The sequence below is a fragment of the Zophobas morio genome, unplaced genomic scaffold (genome assembly GCF_036711695.1).
Source record: "Zophobas morio isolate AGI-343-1 ecotype UQ-CSIRO unplaced genomic scaffold, CSIRO_AGI_Zmor_V1 ptg000038l, whole genome shotgun sequence".
NCBI lineage: Eukaryota > Metazoa > Arthropoda > Insecta > Coleoptera > Tenebrionidae > Zophobas > Zophobas morio.
The window spans coordinates 1,552,286-1,575,769 of NW_026972143.1; the positions used below are offsets into that span (position 1 = coordinate 1,552,286).

At 28.7% G+C, this 23,484-nt stretch overlaps 1 protein-coding gene across 5 annotated transcripts in view; it reads right to left on the reverse strand.

Annotated features, from left to right (window-relative positions):
* Positions 1 to 23,484, reverse strand: part of LOC135140256 (potassium voltage-gated channel subfamily H member 6-like) — a 262,036-nt gene that overhangs the window by 132,633 nt on the left and 105,919 nt on the right. For 4 of the 5 annotated variants that reach the window (XM_064070737.1, XM_064070740.1, XM_064070735.1 and 1 more), the window contains 3 exons: positions 14,169 to 14,318; positions 13,979 to 14,120; positions 7,781 to 7,999 (listed from right to left, as the gene is read on the reverse strand). In XM_064070737.1, coding sequence (XP_063926807.1) covers positions 7,781 to 7,999; positions 13,979 to 14,120; positions 14,169 to 14,318 — 511 coding nt within the window. The remainder of the gene's footprint in view (positions 1 to 7,780; positions 8,000 to 13,978; positions 14,121 to 14,168; positions 14,319 to 23,484) is intronic. The other variant, XM_064070741.1, reaches the window with a different exon arrangement.

Here is a 23,484-nt window from a genome sequence, read left to right on the forward strand (position 1 = left end):
ATTTGTGACAGCAAAAATCCTAAGTTTACGAGTGTCTAATCCGTTATTTTTTATACGAATTTTGACAATTTTTCCGAAATGTAGAAGTTGATGACAAAAAGGCAAAAGTAAGACAATGAGAATGAAAAACTGTCAAATCTTCTTTAACTATAGATTGCTTGTGTGAAAGTGTCTCAGTTATATACCAAACGTAAATTTGACAATTTTTCTGTAATGTACAAATTGATAATGAAAAAATTAAAAGTTTGACAATAAAAATGAAAAATTGTCAAGACTTATTTAACGATAGATTGGTTGATATATTTGGAGAATATTTCAAATTTGTGATAGCAATAATCATACAATTTACGAGTATCTAATTAATTATTTAGCAGACATAAATTTTGACAATTTTTCTGTAATGTAGAACTTAATGCCAAAAAAAGTCGAAGTATGACAATGAGAATGAAAAACTGTCAAATCTTCTTAAGTTGTAGAGTGTTTAAGCGTGTGTCACTTATATACCCTTCACAAATTTGACAATTTTTCTCTAATGTACTTCTTGATAACGAAAAAAATCAAAATTTGACAATAAAAATGAAAAACTGTCAAGACTGACTTAACTATCGATTGATTGATATATTTTATAGGATATTTCAAATTTGTGACATGAATAATCCTATGCTTTACGAGTGTCTAATAAATTATTTACAAGACAAATTTTGACAATTTTTCAGAAGTTGATGATGAAAAGTCGAAAGTATGACAATGAGAATGCAAAACTGTCAAATCTTCTTTAATCATAGACTGATTGCTTAAGAGCGTCTCAGTTATATATCAAACATTCATTTCATTATTTTTCTATAATGTACAAACCGATAATGAAAAAATTCTAAGTTTCAAATAAGAATGAAAAATGATCAAGCCCTATTTAACTATACATTGAGTGTTATATTTTGTAGAAAATTCCAAATGTGTGATAACAATAATCATTAGGTTTACGTCTGTTTAATCCATTGTTACCAGACATGAATTTTGACCATTTTTCTGTAATGTAGAACTTGATGTCAAAAAGTCGAAATATGACAATGGGAATGAAAAACTGTCAAAACTTCTTTATTATAGATTGGATGTTTAAGCGTGTGTCAATTATATAACAAACATAAATTTGACAATAATTTTTCTGTAATGTACAACTTGATACCGAAAAAAGTCAAAATTTGACAATAAGAATAAAAAACTGTCGAGCTTAATGTAACCCTAGATTGCTTGATAGATGTTGTAGAATATTTAAAATTTTTGACAGCAAAAATCCTAAGTTTACGAGTGTCTAATCAGTTATTTATTATTCAAATTTTGACAATTTTTCTGTAATGTAGAAGTTGATGACAAAAAGGCAAAAGTAAGACAATGAGAATGAAAAACTGTTAAATCTCCTTTAACTATAGGTTGATTGTGTGAAAGTGTCTCAGTTATATACCAAACACAAATTTGACAATTTTTCTGTAATGTACAAATTGATAATGAAAAAATTCAAAGTTTGACAATAAAAATGAAAAATTGTCAAGCCTTATTTAACTATTGATTGGTTAATATATTTGGAGAATATTTCAAATTTGTGATGGCAAAAATCATAAAATTTACGAGTATCTAATTAATTATTTAGCAGGCATAAATTTTGAAAATTTTTCTGTAATGTAGAACTTCAGGTCAAATAAAATCGAAGTATGACAATGAGAATGAAAAACTGTCAAATCTTCTTAAGTTATAGATTGTTTAAGCATTTGTCACTTATATAGCAAACACAAATTTGACAATTTTTCTCTAATGTACTACTTGATAACGAAAAAAATCTAAATTTGACAATAAAAATGAAAAACCGTCAAGCTTGACGTAACTATCGATTGATTGATATATTTTACATAATATTTCAAATTTGTGACATGAATAATCCTAAGCTTTATGAGTGTCTAATACATCAATTAGCAGACAAATTTTGACAATTTTTCAGAAGTTCATGACAAAAAGTCGAAAGTATGACACTGAGAATGCAAAACTGTCAAATCTTCTTTAACTATAGATCGACTGTTTAAAAGCGTCTCAGTTATATATCAAACATACATTTCATAATTTTTCTATAATGTACAAACCGATAATGAAAAAATTCAAAGTTTGACAATATGAATGAAAAATTGTCAAGCCCTGTTTAACTATAGATTGGGTGATATATTCTGTAGAATATTTCAAATTTGTGATAAAAATAATCAGAAGGTTTACGAGTGTTTAATCAATTGATTACCAGACATGAATTTTGACAATTTGTCTGTATTGTACAAAAATGGATAATGAAAAAATTCAAAGTTTGACTATAAAAATGAAAAATTGTCAAGCCTTATTTAACTATGGATTGGATAAAATATTTGGAGAATATTTCAAATTTGTGATAGGAATAATCATAAAATTTACGAGTATCTAATTAATTATTTAGCAGGCATAAATTTTGACAATTTTTCTGTAATGTAAAATTTAATGTCAAAAAAAGTCGAAGTATGACAATGAGAATGAAAAACCGTCAAATCTTCTTTAGTTATAGATTGAATGTTCAAACGTGTGCCAATTATATACCAAACATAAATTTGACAATAATTTTTCTGTAATGTACAACTTGATACCGAAAAAAATCAAAATTTCACAATAAGAATGAAAAACTGTCGAGCTTAATGTAACTTTAGATTGCTTGATAAATATTATAGAATATTTCAAATTTGTGACAGCAAAAATCTTAAGTTTGCGAGAGTCTAATCAGTTATTTATTCTTCAAATTTTGACAATTTTTCCGTAATGTAGAAGTTGATGACAAAAAGGCAAAAGTAAGACAATGAGAATGAAAAACTGTCAAATCTTCTTTAACTGTAGATTGATTGTGTGAAAGTGTCTCAGTTATATACCAAACACAAATTTGACAATTTTTCTGTAATGTACAAATTGATAATGAAAAAATTCAAAGTTTGACAATAAAAATGAAAAGTTATCAAGACTTATTTAACTATAGATTGGTTGATATATTTGGAGAATATATTTTTATGATAGCAATAATCATAAAATTTACGAGTATTTAATTAATTATCTAGCAGGCATAAATTTTGACAATTTTTCTGTAATGCAGAACTTAATGCCAAAAAAAGTCGAAGTATGACAATCAGAATGAAAAACTGTCAAATCTTCTTAAGTTGTAGATTGTTTAAGCGTGTGTCACTTATATACCAAACACAAATTTGACAATTTTTCTCTAATCTACTACTTGATAACGAAAAAAATCAAAATTTGACAATAAAAATGAAAAACTGTCAAGATTGACTTAACTATCGATTGATTGATATATTTTACAGGATATTTCAAATTTGTGATATGAATAATCCTAAGCTTTATGAGTGTCTAATACATCATTTGGCAAACAAATTTTGACAGTTTTTCAGAAGTTCATGACAAAAAGTCGAAAGTATGACAATGAGAATGCAAAACTGTCAAATCTTCTTTAACTATAGATTGACTGTTTAAAAGCGTTTCAGTTATATATCAAACATACATTTCATATTTTTTCTATAATGTACAAAGCGATAATGAAAAAAATCGAAGTTTGACAATAAGAATGAAAAATTGTCAAGCCCTGTTTAACTATAGATTGGGTGATATATTCTGGAGAATATTTCAAATTTGTGATAACAATAATCATTAGGTTTACGTGTGTTTAATCAATTGATTACCAGACATGAATTTTGACAATTTTTCTGTAATGTAGAACTTGATGTCAAAAAGTCGAAATATGACAATGGGAATGAAAAATTGTCAAAACTTCTTTAGTTATAGATTGCATGTTTAAGCGTGTGCCAATTATATAACAAACATAAATTTGACAATAATTTTTCTGTAATGTACAACTTGATACCGAAAAAAGTCAAAATTTGACAATAAGAATGATAAACTGTCGAGCTTAATGCAACTCTAGATTGCTTAATAGATGTTGTAGAATATTTCAAATTTTTGACAGCAAAAATCGTAAGTTTACGAGTGTCTAATCAGTTATTTATTATTCAAATTTTGACAATTTTTCTGTAATGTAGAAGTTGATGACAAAAAGTCAAAAGTATGACAATGAGACTGAAAAACTGTCAAATCTTCTTTAACTATAGATTGTTTAAAAGTGTCTCAGATATATATCAAACATAAACTTGACAATTTTTTCTGTGGTGAACAAATTGGTAAAGAAAAAAGTTAAAGTTTGACAATATGAATGAAAATTTGTCAAGCCTTATTTAACTATAGATTGATTGATATACTTTGGAGACTATTTCAAATTGGTACTATCAATAATTGTAAGGTTTACCAGTGTCTAATCACTTATTTACCATACATAAATTTTGACAATTTTTCTGTAATCTTGAACTCGATGTCAAAAAAAGTCAAAATATGACAATGAAAATGAAAAATTGTCAAATATTCTTTGGTTATAGACTGATTGTTGAAGCGTATGTCAATTATACACAAAACATAAATTTGACAATTTTTCTATAATGTACAACTTGGTACCGAAAAAAATCAAAATTTGACAATAAGAATATGAAAAATTGTCAAGCTTGATCTCTAGATTGGCTGATATATTTTGCCCATTATTTCAATTTTTTGATAGCAAAGCTTTACAAGTGTCTAATTAATTATTTACCAGATAAATTTTGACAGTTTTTCTCTAATGGATAAGTTGATGACAAAATTTGACATCAGGAATGAATGACTATGAAGCCGTATTTAACTACAGATTGACTGATATATTTTGGAGTATATAGCAAATTTTTGATAGCAATAATGGTAAGCTTTACAAGTGTCGAATCAATTATTTACCAGACATAAATTTTGGCAATTTTTCTGTAATGTAAAAATTGATGACAAAAACTCAAAAGTATTACAATGAGAATGAAAAACTGTCAAATTTTCTTTAACTATAGATTGATTATTTAAAAGCGTCTCAGTTATATATCAAACATAAATTTGACAATTTTTCTGTTATGTACAAATTGATAATGAAAAAAGTCAATGTTTGACAATAAGAATGAAGGACTGTGAATCATTACTTAACTATAGATTGATTGATATATTTTGGAAATCATTTCAAATTTGTAATATCAATAATTATATGGTTTACGAATGTCTAATCAATTATTTACCAGACAAATTTTGACAATTTTTCTGTAATGTAGAACGTGATGACAAAAAGTCAAAAGTATAATAATGAGAATGAAAAACTGTCAAATCTTCTTTAACTATAGATTGATTGTTTAAAAGGGTCTCAGTTATATATCAAACATAAATTTGACAATTTTTCTGTTATGTACAAATGGATAATGAAAAAGTTTGACATTAAGAATGATGCATTGAGCAACCTTACTTAACTCTAGGTTGATTGATATATTTTGGAGAATATTTTAAATGTGTGACAGCGACAATCCTAGTGTTAATTACCAGACAAATTTTGACGATTATTATGTGATGTAGAAGTTGATGACAAAAAGTCAAAACTATGACAATGAGAATTAAAAACTGTCAAATCTTCTTTAACAATAGATTGAATGTTTAAAAGTACCTCGATTATATACCCTACATAAATTTGACAATTTTTCTGTAATGTAGAAGTTGATGAAGAAAGTCAAAAATATGACAATGAGAACGAAAAACTGTCAAACCTTCTCTGACTATAGATTGAATGTTTAAAAATACTTCAATTATATACCAAGCTAAATTTGACAATTTTTCTGTTATATACAAATTGATAATGAAAAACATCAAAGTTTGACAATAAGACTGAAGGACTGTGAAACCTTACTTAACTATAGATTGACTGATGTTTTACGAGTGTCTAATCAATTATTTACCACACAAATTTTGACAAATTTTCTGTAATGTAGAAATTGATGACAAAAAGTCAAAAATATGACACTGAGAATGAAAAAACTGTCAAATCTTCTTTAGCTATTGATAGATTCTTTAGGAATGTCTCAATTGTAGGTATGCCAAACATAAATTTGACAATTTTTCATAGTTTAGAACTTGATGACAACAAATCAAAGTATGACAGTGAGAATTAAAAACTATCAAACTTTCTTTAACTATCGACTGATTGTTTAAGGGTGTCTCAACGATATATCAAACATAAATTTGACGAATTTTTCTGCAATGTGAACTTGATAACGAGAAAGTCAAAATTTGACAATACGAACGAGATCTTTTTTAACAATAAATTTATTGATATATTTTGTAGTGTATTTCAAGTTTGTGATAGCAATAAAGTTTACGAGTAATCTAACTATTTACCAGACATAAATTTGATAATTTTTCTGTATTGTAGAAGTCTATAACAAAAAAAGGCAAAGTGTGACAATAAAAATGATAAACAAATTAAGAAATTGTCTAAATATCAACACCTTTGTTTAATAAAACGCTATTTCTACTCAAAACTAGTAGTTAAAATAAAGATTATAAATCCTAAATCTTTTTAGGTTAGATTGTAAGTACTGACTTTTTTCGTGTAAAATTCTTTTACTACCGAATTTAACTCTTTAAAAGAAAGAGTGTTATGCATTGGTTCTCATACACTATTATAATTATTTCACGTGAAAAAATTTAAAATCAGAATATCAAAAAATTGTCAAAATAAGAAATGTATTTTCAGCTCTATATACTTTAAATCAAATTTTATTAACCTGGGCCCCTGACCTTTATTGTTACGCATATACAAACTGTCAAATATTGTTAGACCTCTGTCAAAATATTACTTGCTACCAACACAACAATGTCAACCATTGTTACACTAAAATTGGTAAAAAACAAACTTTGATTAACGTTCATAAAAATTGATTTAACAATAAATCAGTAATGTTTTTGTTTACCGTTCAGCCCCTCATGGTCACCTCATAAAATTTTAGTGGATACAAAAATAACGACTTTGAAAAAAAAGGATCAAACTCTGTTTATACAGGCAGGATTTCTGCAATAACAATATAACCAATTGATGCAAACATTTGTACAAGATATTTTCATTATGAACATAAATTTTGTGCTATATAAACTTTGCTTAACATTTTCTTTAGAGGTTATAAATTTGGTATGAAATTATGTACAAACAATATTATTTTTTCATAGCCACTGTAGACCACTATTTTATCACCTAATTCGTAATCACTTCAACGTACGAAATTGCGATGTCTGATTTTCACTTCCTAAATCCATATGAAAGATAACAAACATAACCTAGAATAATAATAGACATCCATCAGCAATATTAAGACAAGTATGACGCCACATTACCTCTAAAACATGACTTGTTTATTTTTCCACACAATACACCATAAATCTAACCATTACATCTCCCATCCTAAAACCTACACTAAACTCACCACCTACACCACCCCAACACACATCTAATTTTAAGGATGACATTATCTAAAAAACTAAAAATACCCTAAAACTAATTGCAACGATCTATAACCTATTAATCTCATGCACACTCGCCGATTTATATTTAAACGCTCACCGACGTCCCATCAAATCCCGACACAAATAAAACACCTAATTACCACATCTACAACGAAAGTGACTTAAGTGCGCTCCTTCACAGTCTTAAGTACCCTAATTTACCACCAACGCCGCCAGAAACTCATTTTCTAAACAAACAATCAAAAATTTGAAAAAATGAGGTTTTGGCGCCTTTCCGATCGACAGGGCCGGAGTCGCGTTTTGGCCCGCCGATTACCTGCTACTACTGATTGGTGGTCTGCTTCTTTCAACGCTTTCACCGCGCTCGAAGGACGCCTGGTGGCTGGTCGGGGCGCTATGTGATATCGCCAGGGCCGTGTAGTCTTTGGGCTGAGACGGCACTGGAATCGTTGTGTGCGTCGTGGCCGTGGGCACTTCGGTTTTCGACACCCAAGTCTGTTCGAGAATCGGGGTCGGGGAATTCGATGTTAAGGGGCTAGAAATAATATTCGGGTTATTAAGTATGGTAAGTGTCATGACTGTGATGTTGTTAAATTGGCTGATGAGAATAAAATTGTAGTCAAAATGGTTTGCTTAAAGTGAGTAAGTTGTCATGACGGTATTAATTCTTGTTTTGACAATTTTTATTGTAGGTTGTGTTTTGACACTTTTCCGAAGTTGTCAGATTTATGATATGCTGCAGGAAAATCCAAGATAGAGAACCAGTGTTGGTGACAAACAACTTGTTTTAAACAAAATGATATTTTAAACAAAATGACATTTTGGCAATTTTTGAAATTCTACTTTTCACAATTAAATCTCGTTTATTGAATAAGACAGGAAAAGTATATAAAAAACTGCATTTGTATAAAAAAAATAGAAATTGTCAAATGTATAAAACAGTCAAAAGAACATAATACGAAATTGACAAAAAATAATGTCGTACTGATAAACATCAAGAGCAATAAAATAAAAAAAATGTTTTAGAATAAGAGACAAAAGTAATGTTGATGATCAACAACTTGTTTTAAATAAAATGTTCCTTATTTTGACAATTTTTGAAATTCTACTTTGACATTTAAGGATTTAAGTTTTCATAAATGAATCTCGTTCATTCGAAAAGATAAAAAAGTATATAAACAACTAACTTTATGTAAAAAAATATATACAAATTGTCAAATTTATAAAACAGTAAAAGAACATATGTAATTCAAAATTGTCAAAAATAAAATCGTATTTAAAAACATCAAGAGCAATAAAAAAACTGTTTTAGAACCCAAGACAAAAGTAATATTGATGATAAAAAACTTGTTTTCAACAAAATGTTCTTTGTTTTGACAATTTTTGAAATTCTACTTTAACATTTAACTTTTCACAATTAAATCTCGTTTATTGGATAAGACAGGAAAAATATATAAAAAACTGCATTTGTACAAAAAAAGTAGAAATTGTCAAATTTATAAAACAGTCAAAAGAACATAATACGAAATTGGCAAAAAATAGTGTCCTACTGATAAACATCAAGAGCAATAAAATAAAAAAAAAAATGTTTTAGAATAAAAGACAAAAGTAATGTTGATGATCAACAACTTGTTTTAAATAAAATGTTCCTTATTTTGACAATTTTTAAAATTCTACTTTGACATTTAACTTTTCACAATTAAATATCGTTTATTGGATAAGACAGGAAAAGTATATAAAAAACTGCATTTGTATAAAAAAAAGTAGAAATTGTCAAATTTATGAAACAGTCAAAAGAACATAATACGAAATTGGCAAAAAATAATGTCGTACCGATAAACATCAAGAGCAATAAAATAAAAAAAATTGTTTTAGAATAAAAGACAAAAGTAATGTTGATGATCAACAACTTGTTTTAAATAAAATGTTCCTTATTTTGACAATTTTTAAAATTCTACTTTGACATTTAACTTTTCACAATTAAATCTCGTTTATTGGATAAGACAGGAAAAGTATATAAAAAACTGCATTTGTATAAAAAAAAGTAGAAATTGTCAAATTTATAAAACAGTCAAAAGAACATTATACGAAATTGGCAAAAAATAATGTCGTACCGATAAACATCAAGAGCAATAAAATAAAAAAAATTGTTTTAGAATAAAAGACAAAAGTAATGTTGATCAACAACTTGTTTTAAATAAAATGTTCCTTATTTTGACAATTTTTCAAATTCTACTTTGACATTTAAGGATTTAAGTTTTCATAAATGAATCTCGTTTATTCGAAAAGACAAAAAAGTATATAAACAACTAACTTTATGTAAAAAAATGTATACAAATTGTCAAATTTATAAAACAGTAAAAGAACATACGTAATTCAAAATTGTCAAAAATAATGTCGTATTTAAAAACACCAAGAGCAATAAAAAAATTGTTTTAGAATCCAAGACAAAAGTAATATTGATGATAAAAAACTTGTTTTCAACAAAATGTTCCTTGTTTTAGAAATTTTTGAAATTCTACTTTGACATTTAACTTTTCACAATTAAATCTCGTTTATTGGATAAGACAGGAAAAGCATATAAAAAACTGCATTTGTATAAAAAAAGTAGAAATTGTCAAATTTATAAAACAGTCAAAAGAACATAATACGAAATTGGCAAAAAATAATGTCGTACCGATAAACATCAAGAGCAATAAAATAAAAAAAATTGTTTTAGAATAAAAGACAAAAGTAATGTTGATGATCAACAACTTGTTTTAAATAAAATGTTCCTTATTTTGACAATTTTTAAAATTCTACTTTGACATTTAACTTTTCACAATTAAATCTCGTTTATTGGATAAGACAGGAAAAGTATATAAAAAACTGCATTTGTATAAAAAAAAGTAGAAATTGTCAAATTTATGAAACAGTCAAAAGAACATAATACGAAATTGGCAAAAAATAATGTCGTACCGATAAACATCAAGAGCAATAAAATAAAAAAAATTGTTTTAGAATAAAACACAAAAGTAATGTTGATGATCAACAACTTGTTTTAAATAAAATGTTCCTTATTTTGACAATTTTTGAAATTCTACTTTGACCTTTAAGGATTCAAGTTTTCATAAATGAATCCCGTTCATTCGAAAAGACAAAAAAGTATATAAACAACTAACTTTATGTAAAAAAATATATACAAATTGTCAAATTTATAAAACAGTAAAAGAACATACGTAATTCAAAATTGTCAAAAATAATGTCGTATTTAAAAACACCAAGAGCAATAAAAAAATTGTTTTAGAATCCAAGACAAAAGTAATGTTGATGATAAATAACTTGTTTTAAACAAAATGTTCCTTATTTTGACAATTTTTGTAATTTTACTTTGACATTTAACTTTTCACAATTAAATCTCGTTTATTCGATAAGACAGGAAAAGTATTGAAAAAACTGCATTTGTATAAAAAATATACAAATTGTCAAATTTATAGAAGTCAAGAACATAATAGACCTTTGTCAAAAATAATGTCCTACTGACGAACACCAAGAGAAGTAAAATATAAAAAAGTTCTAGAATCCAAGACAAAGATCAACAACTTGTTTTGAAGAAAATGTTCCTTATTTTGACAATTTTTAAATTTGACGAAAATATTCTTTATTTCAACTTTTTTCGAAAATCTATTTTGACAATTAAGTTTTCACAAATATCTCAATCTCGTTTATTCGATAAGACAAAAAAAGTTCCTAAAAATATAATCAATATAAAAAATCTGGGATTTGTCAAATTTATAAAACAGTCAAAACAACATAACACAAAACTGACCCAAAAGAATGTCTTGCTGGCAAACACCAAGAGAAATAAAATAAAAAAACATGTTTTAGAATCCAAAACAGAGAACTAGTATTGACAATAATCAAATTGTTTTAAATTAAATATTCCTTATTTTGACAATTTTTGGAATTCTACTTTGACATTAAGTTTTCACAAATAAATCTTGATTATTCGAAAAGACAAAAAAGGTATTTAAAAACTGAATTTTTATAAAAATACACAAAATATCAAAGTTATAGAACATTCAAGAGGATAATAGAAATTTGGCAAAAATAATGTCCTAATGACGAATACCAAGAGAAGTAAAATTTAAAAAAAAATCCAGAATCCAAGACAGAAATAAACAACTTGTTTTGAACAAAATTTTCCCTATTTTGACAATTTTTAAATTTTAATAAAATGTTCCTTATTTTGACAATTTTTGAAACTCTATTTTGATACTTAACTTTTCACAAATAAATCTCGTTTATTCGATAAGACAAAAAATGGGACGTAAAAAATTGAATCCGTCTAAAAAAATTCTATGAATTGTCAAATTTATAAAACAGTGAAAACAACATAACTGACCCAAAACAATGTCTTACTGTCAAACACCAAGAGAAGTAAAATAAAAAAAACATGTTTTAGAATCCAAAACAGAAAACTAGTATTGACAATAATCAAATTGTTTTAAATAAAATGTTCCTTATTTTGACAATTTTTGAAATTCTATTTTGACATTAAGTTTTTACAAATAAATTTAGATTATTCGAAAAGACAAAAAAGGTATTTAAAAAACTGAATTTATATAAAAATACACAAATTGTCAAATTTATAGGACATTCAAGAACATAATAGAAATTTGGTAAAAATAATGTCCTGCTGACGAACACCATGAGAAGAAAAATTAAAAAAAAAAGCTCTATAATCCAAGACAGAGATAAACAATTTGTGTTGAACAAAATTGTCCCTATTTTGACAATTTTTAAATTTTAATAAAATGTTCCTTATTTTGACAATTTTTGAAATTCTATTTTGATATTTAAGTTTTCACAAATAAATCTCGTTTATTCGATAAGACAAAAAATGGGAGTAAAAAATTGAATCCGTATAAAAAAATCTATAAACTGTCAAATTTATAAAACAGTCAAAACAACATAACTGACCCAAAACAATGTCTTACTGTCAAACACCAAGAAAAGTAAAATAAAAAAACATGTTTTAGAATCCAAAACAGAGAACTAGTATTGACAATAATCAAATAGTTTTAAATAAAATGTTGCTTATTTTGACAATTTTTGAAACTCTATTTTGACATTAAGTTTTCACAAATAAATCTTGATTATTCGAAAAGACAAAAAAAGTATTTAAAAAACTGAATTTATATAAAAGTACACAAATTGTCAAATTTATAGAACATTCAAGAACATAATAGAAATTTGGCAAAAATAATATCCTAATGACGAACACCAAGACAAGAAAAATTAAAAAAATCTAGAATCCAAGACAGAGACAAACAACTTGTTTTGAACAATTTTTAAAATTAAATTTTGATATTTAAGTTTCCAGAAATAAATCGTATATATTTGAAAAGACAAAAAAAGTATCCAAAAAATTGAATTTGTATAAAAATATATATATACAAATTGTCAAATTTATAAAACAGTAACCAAGAGAAGTAAATTAAAATGAATTCGACTCTAACCTTTTAGTTCCAGATTCTATAAAATATTTTTAACAGTTTTTCATACTAATTGTCAAATGTTGACTTTCACTAAGTATACTAATTCTACAGCACAGAAAACTTCATTAATCTTGTAAAATTGTTAAATATCTTAGACATCTTCCTAACAATCAAGCGTACATTTATAAAATTATTTGACATCCTTTAATCATCAATTAATTAGTTGATCTGAACAAAGTATAAGATAACGTTATACCGCATTTTCAAACTGTGACTAATGTTAATGACAACTAATCGCTAATTAATTAGCAATTAAAATTAATTTAGTACAGATATTTAATTTAATTAAGCTATATTCGACTCGTTTATAACAAAAAAGTGAAACGTTTTGTTAAAAATCCTTTTTATGAATTATTTATGTCTACTTCTCATAAAGTGAATCCTCAAGAGCTCGTAATTTTTAACGTACTTACATTATTCGTAAAAAATAAATCCTACCTTTTAAAACAGAACGAAATTTGCATATAAAAATAAAACGTTTATTAGTTTAAAAGTCAAGTTAATTATATAAAAATAAACCAATAAAAAACAAGAGCCCGTAAACATATCAGCACTTTATGAATGAAGCTCTTAAACTGTTTACATAGCGCCAACAATGAAATTGTTACTATTATTAACTACAATAAACTCAAGTAGAAAGAAAATAGATTGGGTATAGAGTTTCAGAAGCCCATTCAAACAAACATTACGATTACATGATCGAAGATAATCCTTGTAAATTACCACGGCAATAAAAGTAAGTCGGTTTTACGGCCTCCACCTGTTAAATTATTCCAAATGAACTTTTTACGACTATTATCGTGTCATTTAGGGCCATTTTTTTCATACTTAGCACAGGTTTAATGCCTTTATAATGTATCACCGATGTATTGTTGGTTGCATAACCCGCACACAAACCCCGATTACTGCCAACTTGGAGATACAAATTATTAAATATTTCGAAAATTGTTGTATAGCTTGTCGACGAAACTAACCATTGCTCCAAAGTATCCGCCTCCTCCTCGGCGGCGGTGACGTCACTGGGAGGCGTCAAGTATCCAGCAAGTCTAAGGCCTCTACCTCGCAAATTCGAACCCAACCTGAGGCTCTGCCTGAACGAAGCCCTGGCCCTGTCAACTGAAAATCACTCCATAACGACGCCCATAAAGTGCCTGAAATACTCACATTTGCTAAGTCTGGGTTTCCCCACCGGACTGCTTTCCAGGGACGCCGTCGGAGCCGCCGTTAAATCTTCGAAATTTATTATTATCAGACTTATGTCATCCACTTCGCTCCTTATAGGGGCTATCACTTCCGAACATAGGAACTTTGAGCCTGAAACACGGAGAGTGTATTGCTGGTTGCGGGAATCGGTACATAAGTGACAACAAATTCAATCAAGGGGCGCAACGTGGCGTGTTGCAGACGTGGTTTGGGGCCATTAGGGCGAGTTTCCAGGTCATTAAAGCGAAATTATGCGGTTTGCGGTGGGTTTTAAAACGATTGTTTCCACTTATGGCGGGTGGCAATAATGGCGGATGCGCCGGGCGCTGGAAATGTCAAGGAGGGTATTGCGGATATAGGGGAAGTGGGCCCGGGGGTGCGCACTTAACACGTATTCGGATGTAATTTGTTAAGTGTTATAGTTTACAGTACGGGAAATAATTCCTCGGTCTGTGCTCAAGTGGCAAGCATGTGACATAAAAAAATTACATCAGAATTTAGCAATAGGAATCAATCCTTTTTAAATTTTATAATATAAAATGCTTTCATATTTCAGATTTATTAATTCATTAATTTACAGTATAAATAAATACAACAATAAATAATTGGTCGACGATTATTTCCACAGAACTTCCCTCGCCCCTGAAGTGTTGCCCAACAAAACCCTCCTTATTGAAAAATTATGATTTTTTTGTGATTTTTGTTTTCTGACAACTTCTGTAAAGTAAAAATCAGAGGCGTAAATGACACTCGCACACCTTTTTTGATTTGAATTTTTTAATTATTCGCTTTTTAGATTTGAAATTCTTCGAGTTAAATTTTTCAATTTTTTAATTTTGCATTTTATCGATTTGAGTTATCGAGTTTTCAATTTTTATTTTTTCAATTTCACGTTTTGGTCTTTTATTTTCTTTATTTTTTAGTTCTTCGATTTTTCCACTTAATTTTTTCGTTTCTTCAATTTTTAGTTTTTGCATTTCTTCCAATTTTTAGTTTGTAATTTTTCGTTTCTTCCATGTTTCGATTTGAAATGTTTTAATTTTTAATTTTATTCTTCAATTTTACGATATGCAACTTTTCGAGTTTTCATTTTGAAATTTTTCGATTTTCCAACTTACAGGATGTTAAAAAAATTTAAATTTTGCAATTTTTCGATCTGCAATGTTTTGTTTCGTTATTCAGTATTCGGATTTTGTCATTTTTCTTGTAAAATTTTTCAATTTCGATTTTTCTAGTTTATTTGCAATTCTTTGTTTCATTTTCTTTCTTTTTCATTTTTTTTGGTTCTTCATTTCTTTGATTCATTTTATCATCTTTCTTTTGTACTGTAAAATCGAATTATTGAAAATTAAAAAAATCGGGAAGTCGGATAATTGGGAAATCCAAAAATTACAAAATTAAGAAAATAACAAAATTCGAAAATCGAAGAACTAAAAAAGCAGATAGTTAAAATTTGAAAAATTGAGTGGATAAATAAAGAATTCTAAAACGAGAAACCTTGAAACAATAGAAAAAACTTAAAAAACGGAAAATTGAGTAAGTGAAAATAAAAAAATCGAAAAATTTAAAATAAAATTGAGTAACTCAAAAATCGAAAAATTGAAGAAACGAAAAATTGAGAAACTTGGAATTTTTCGGTTTTCAATTTTTCGACTTTTCAGATTTTTTAATTTCTCGTTTCTTCAATTTTTGACATCACATTTTCATTTAAATATTTTAGAATTTTTCAATTTTTGGATATTTCAATGCCATTTTTTGACTTTTGCATTATACCTTCCTTCAGTCTAAGAATTTTTGCAATTTTTAGAAAATAAAAATCAAGAACTTGAGACATTAAGAAAACGAAAAATTAAAAAATCGAAAAATTAAAAATTGAGAAATCGAAAAATCGAAAAACGAAAAATTGTAATATCAAAAAGTTCCAAAATTGAAAAATTGCATTCCGAAAAATTGAAGAAGTGAAAATTAAAAAATTTGTAAGCCGAAAGACTGACAAGTTGAAAAAACGAAAAATTATCAAACCGTAACATTGAAAAATGGAAGAAAACGAAAAAACCAAAAATTGTAAAAATCGAAAAAAAGAAAAACGAAAAATTGTGACAATGACAAAAAAATCCATATTTTCCGAAAAATTATAAGCTTTGATTTTGCAAATTTTATTTTTTGTCCCGGGTGACTATTAATGATTGAGGCAAATTTTTGTGTTGGCAATTCTAAATTATTGGCGTCCAAACATGGACTTATTAACAAATAAGTCAGTTCACAGTTGTCAGTTTTGACATGAACACGCCCAACAAACGTATTTATTGGTTGAAATGATGACAGCTGTCATAAATGTCACTTTGACAATCAGATATGCCATCATAAAATTTTAAAAAGGTTGTCACTTTGTATGTAATGTTTCAAGTGAGTTTTTCGTTTACAAAATTTTGTGATGACATAATAACACCAATAACTGTATTCCTAAATTTTCTAGAAAATTGAGTGATTCGTTCTTGATTTAATCATTCACTAATTTTTTATTTGAGTCACCCTGTATAAGTAATTCTAAAAACACAAGTATACGGTCATAATATTTTGCATATCTCAGAAAAGATTCATTCGGCGAAATTTTTGAATGACGTCATCCCGTCTTTTTAGAAGGGGATTAACGAATAAATAATTGAATAACGATTTACCACGATAACCTTAAAACGTTTGCGAGATTTCAGAGCATTAGTTAAATTACAAAATATTGTTACAAAATTTTGATTTTTTCCAAAAATTTCAATGTTTAGGGTAAAAAGTCATCACAGATTCATACACCACAAGTGCAGGATTATCTCATTTTATGAAATTAAAAACAAATTCGATCTAGAAAACAAGAGTAGCTTACGCTCGGGAAATAAAATTATTATTACTATTATTATTACACCAACACTCGAAGCGTAAACAGAAAAATAAAAATCTGTAAGAAACGAAAACATCAAGCGAATGAGCACGGAAGAGAGAGAAAATCGCATTTAAATAATAATCAAACTCCTTGCAATAAAATCTTGGAATCTATTATGACTTTTAACTGTTATGTTCTTAGTGTGTTTTCTCTAGAGCTCTATTGCGGTACACGATATACAATCCGTCTGGTACGCTCAGATCAAGCCCACCGCGTCTACATTATTTATTTGCTTTATTTCTCTCTGTAGATTATGTAAATTACAAAGAAACCAGAAAATTACAACCAGAAGTTCGCGTTTATCTTGCGATTACAAGGTAAATGTTTAACGATACAAGTTTTCGAAAGTGCTGTTGAAAAATATAGGGTGAAGTCACGCACTGAATATTATTTTTTCATTAAGGGGAAATGGGCGACAAGTTTGAAATCCGCAAACGAGAGCGGGTTTCGAGGATACGCAAAAAAATTCTTCGAGGTAATTCGTTCGAACGATTTTACAAATTTATGATAAACTTATGCATATCCAGTACTACAAAAATAAACTAAATGAATAACGCGAAGCTGATTACCTAGAATCATGAGAGGATTGAGCTAACGGGAACGGTATGATTGTTGTAAGTTATTGATTATGATTATAAATTATTAAAAATAGACGCAAGGTTACGGGTAGTGACAATGGATGGATATTCGGGCTTTGTCTTGCTGGAAGGGTGCGGTAATCTAATTAGAAGTTTGTCTAATTGGACAGCTGGATCGAAGCAGCAATGTATGAAAAATGATAACTCGTAGAGAAACATCCACAAAAAAAGTGTTAAGTGAATTTTGTTAATCAGTTTAACTGCAATAAAACAGTTTCTTCATCTCCTGAGAAATAACTGGAGTAGACCACGTGGTCCACCCTACTAATAATTTAATGACGTCACTTCACAAGTTTGCTAAGTAAATCCTGTTTAAAATGTAAAATAATACATGTCTGTGCGTGTAATTAATTAATCCACTCATATCTTTAATTTAATATTTAGGTGTTATAATATATTAATAATAACAGCTTTAGAACGAAATTTTATCATTTATCTCAGACGCTAGACTTAATGGATTGCCGTTTATTGGTAAGGGAAGTTAGGCTTAAGTCTTCCAAAGTAAATTATACCAATATATTACTGAAAAAAGACACTACAGACCTTCGATTTTCATTTTATATTCTTATTAGGAGCCTTCGAGACTCTTTCATATTCTTGAAAAAAAAGATACTAGGAACCTTCAAGATTAAAAAAAAATACGTTAGGAACCCCCGAAAATTCTTCACGTTCTTTACAAAAAAAAAACATTAACAATTTTAAATCTAGACTAGAGACACTCGACATTGTTTCATATTTTTTCAAAACAGACACTAGGAACTCCAGAAGTTCTTTACTTTCTTACAAAATGGTACTCAGGGCCTTCGAGAATTTTTCACAGTCTTGAAAAAAGACTCTAGGAACCTTCCAGATTTAAAAAAAATACATTAGGAACCCCTGAAATTTGTTCAAATTCTTTACAAAAGAGACACTAGGAACCCCCGAGATTTTTTCACTTACTTTAAAACTAGACTAGGATCACCCGAAATTGCTTCACTTTCTTTAAAAACAGGCATTAGAGACACCAGAGGTTTGTTTACAATCTTAAGAAAAGACACTATAGGCCTTCGAGATTGTTTGACATTCTTGAAAAAAAGGCACTAGGGACCCCTGAGATTAATTTTATGTACTTTAAGGACACCAGAAACCGTCGAAACTAAAAAAAAATATGTTAGGGACCTCCCAGACTAATTCATATCCTTAAAAAAAAGACATTAGGGACCTTCGAGATTTTTTCACATTCTTGAAAACAAAGACGCTAGGAACATCCGAAATTAAAAAAAAATACGTTAGGAATCCCCGAAATTTGTTCACATTCTTTACAAAAAAGACAACAAGAAATTTAAATCGAAACTAGGGGCACTTGAGATTATTTCACAGTCTTTAAAAACAGACACTAGGAACTCCAGAAATAGTTTACTTTCTTAAAAAAACGTACTCAAAGACTTCGAGAATTTTTCACATTCTTGAAAAAAGACATTGGGGATCTGTGAGATTCAGTTTTTTTTTTTTAATTACACTAGGGACCTCCGAGATTCTTTCACATTCTTTAAAAAATGGACACTGAACCCAATCGATATTTTTTCACATTCTTCAAAACAATGACACTAGGAACCTTCGAGATTAAAAAAAATACATTAGCAACCACCAAGATTTTTTCACATATTTTAAAACTAGATTAGGAACACCCGAAATTGTTTCACATTGTTTAAAAACAGACATTAGAGACATCAGAGATTTGTTTACATTCTTAAGAAAATACGCTATAGGCCTTCGAGATTGTTTGACATTCTTGAAAAAAAAAGACACTAGGGGCTACTGAGATTCATTTTATGTACTTTAAGAACACTAGAAACCGTCGAGACTAAAAAAAATATGTTAGGGACCTCCCAGACTAATTCATTTCCTTAAAAAAAGACATTAGGGACCTTCGAGATTTTTTCACATTCTTGAAAACAAAGACGCTAGGAACATCCGAGATTAAAAAAAATACGTTAGGAATCCCCGAAATTTGTTCACATTCTTTACAAAAAAGACACCAAGAAATTTAAATCGAAACTAGGGGCACTTAAGATTTTTTCACAGTCTTTAAAAACAGACACTAGGAAATCCAGAAATTGTTTACTTTCTTAAAAAAAAGTGCTCAAAGACTTCGAGAATTTTTCACATTTTTGAAAAAAGACACTGGGGACCTGCGAGATTCAGTTTATTTTTTTTTAATTACACTAGGGACCTCCGAGATTGTTTCACATTCTTTAAAAAATAGACACTGAACCCAAGCGAGATTTTTTCACATTCTTCAAAACAATGACAATAGAGACATTGGAGATTTAAAAAAATACATTAGGAACCCCCCAGATTTTTTCACATACTTTAAGACTAAACTAGGAGGACCAGAAATTGTTTCACATTCTTTAAAATAAGACACTAGAGACACCAGAAATTCTTTTACATTCTTAAGAAAAGACCTTATACGCCTTCGAAACTGTTTGACATTCTTGAAAAAAAGACACTAGGGACCCGTGAGATTAATTTTATGTGCTTTAAAGACATTAGAGACTTTCGAGACTAAAAAAATACGTTAGGGACCTCCCAGACTACTTCATATTCTTAAAAAAAAGACATTAGGGACTTTCGAGATTCTTTCAGATTCTTGAAAACAAAGAAGCTAGGAACAACCGAGATCCAAAAAAAAAAATACGTTAGGAATTCCCCAAATTTATTCACATTCTTTACAAAAAAGACACTAAAAACTTTAATTCTAAATTAGGGGCACTTGAGATTATTTCAGTCTTTAAAAACAGACACTAGGAACTCCAGAAATTCTCTACTTTCTCAAAAAAAAAGATACTCAAGGCCTTCGAAAATTTTTCACCTTCTTGAAAACGATACTGGGGAATTTCGAGATAAAAAATATACATTAGGAATCCCCGAAATTTGTTCAAATGCTCTACAAAAAAGATACTAGGAACCCCCGAGATTTTTTTAGATACTTTAAAACTAGACTAGGAGGACCCGAAATTGTTTCACATTCTTTAAAAACAGACACTAGAGACACCAGAAATTCTTTTACGTTCTTAAAAAAAGACCCTATAGGCCTTCTAGATTTTTTGACATTCTTGAAAAAAGACACTAGGGACCCGTGAGATTAATTTTATGTGTTTTAAAGACATTAGAGACTTTCGAGACTAAAAAAATACTTTAGGGACCTCCCAGACTACTTCATATTCTTAAAAAAAGACATTAGGGACCTTCGAGATTCTTTCACATTCTTGAAAACAAAGATGCTAGGAACATACGAGATTAAAAAAAAATACGTTAGGAATCCCCCAAATTTATTCACATTCTTTACAAAAAAGACACTAAGAACTTTAAATCTAAACTAGGGGCACTCGAGATTATTTCAGTCTTTAAAAACAGACACTAGGCACTCCAGAAATTCTCAACTTCCTTAAAAAAAGGTACTAAGGCCTTCCAGAATTTTTCACATTCTTGAAAAAACATACTGGGGACCTTCGAGATAAAAAATATACATTAGGAATCCCCGAAATTTGTTCAAATGCTTTACAAAAAAGATGCTAGGAACCCCCGAGATTTTTTTAGATACTTTAAAACTAAACTAGGAGGACCCGAAATTGTTTCACATTCTTTAAAAACAGACACTAGAGACACCAGAAATTGTTTTACATTATTAAAAAAAAACCCATAGGCCTTCCAGATTGTTTGACATTCTTGAAAAAAAGACAATAGGGACCCGTGAGATTAATTTTATGTGCTTTAAAGACATTAGAGACTTTCGAGACTAAAAAAATACGTTAGGGACCTCCCAGACTACTTCATATTCTTAAAAAAAAGACATTAGGGACTTTCGAGATTCTTTCAGATTCTTGAAAACAAATATGCTAGGAACATACGAGATTAAAAAAAAATACGTTAGGAATCCCCCAAATTTATTCACATTCTTTACAAAAAAGACACTAAGAACTTTAAATCTAAACTAGGGGCACTCGAGATTATTTCAGTCTTTAAAAACAGACACTAGGCACTCCAGAAATTCTCAACTTTCTTAAAAAAAGGTACTAAGGCCTTCCAGAATTTTTCACATTCTTGAAAAAAGATACTGGGGACCTTCGAGATAAAAAATATACATTAGGAATCCCCGAAATTTGTTCAAATGCTTTACAAAAAAGATGCTAGGAACCACCGAGATTTTTTTAGATACTTTAAAACTAGACTAGGAGGACCCGAAATTGTTTCACATTCTTTAAAAACAGAAACTAGAGACACCAGAAATTGTTTTACATTATTAAAAAAAAACCCATAGGCCTTCCAGATTGTTTGACATTCTTGAAAAAAAGACACTAGGGACCCGTGAGATTAATTTTATGTGCTTTAAAGACATTAGAGACTTTCGAGACTAAAAAAATACGTTAGGGACCTCCCAGACTACTTCATATTCTTAAAAAAAAGACATTAGGGACTTTCGAGATTCTTTCAGATTCTTGAAAACAAAGATGCTAGGAACATCCGAGATTAAAAAAAAAATACGTTAGGAATCCCCTAAATTTATTCACATTCTTTACAAAAAAGACACTAAAAACTTTAGTTCTAAATTATGGGCACTTGAGATTATTTCAGTCTTTAAAAACAGGCACTAGGAACTCCAGAAATTCTCTACTTTCTTAAAAAAAAGGTACACAAGGCCTTCGAGAGTTTTTCACGTTCTTGAAAAAAGATACTGGAAACCTTCAAGATAAAAAAAATACATTAGGAACCCCCGAAATTTGTTCACTGTCTATACAAAAAAAAAAAACATTAAGAATTTTAAATGCACACTAAGGACACTTGAAATTATTTCACATTCTTTCAAAACAGACACTAGGAACACCAGAGATTCTTTTACACTATTAAGAACGATACTAAAGGTCTTCGAGATTTTTTCAGCTTGCTTAAAAAAAGACACTAGGAACCGCCAAGATTCATTATACGGTTTAAAATAAACACATTAGTAAGAGCTTTCGAGACTAAAAAGAAATAATACATTAAGGCTCTCCAGAACTATTTCACATTCTTTAAAAATAAACTAGGGACGCCCAAGATTGTTTCACTAGGACCTGCTAGATTCTTTCACATTCTTTAAAAAATAGACATTAGGCCCCCTAGAGATTCTTTCACATTCTTGAAAACAAAGACACTAGGAAACATCAAGATTAAAAAAAATACATTAGAAACTCCAGAAATTTGTTCAATTTTTTTACAAAAAAGATAATAGGAACCCCCGAGATATTTTCAAAAACTTTAAAATGGACCAGAGGCACCCAAGATTGTTTCACATTCTTTAAAAACAGACACTAGGCACAACAGAGATTCTTTTACATCTTAAAAAAAGACACTGGGAACCTCCGAGATTCATTTTATGTGCTTCAAAAACATTAGAAGCCTTCCAAACTAAAAAAAAATACGTTAGGGACCTCCGATTTTCAGTTTATATTCTTTAAAATAAAGACATTAGGGGCATTCGAGACTTTTTCACATTCTTGAAAACAAAGATATTAAGAACTTTCAAGTTTAAAAGAAATACCTGAGGAATCCCCGAAAATTGTTCACAATCTTTATAAAAAAAAACATTAAAAATTTTAAATGTTGGTTAGGAACACTTGAGATTGTTTCACATTCTTTCAAAACAGACACTAGGAACACCAGAGATTCTTTTACACCATTAGAACCG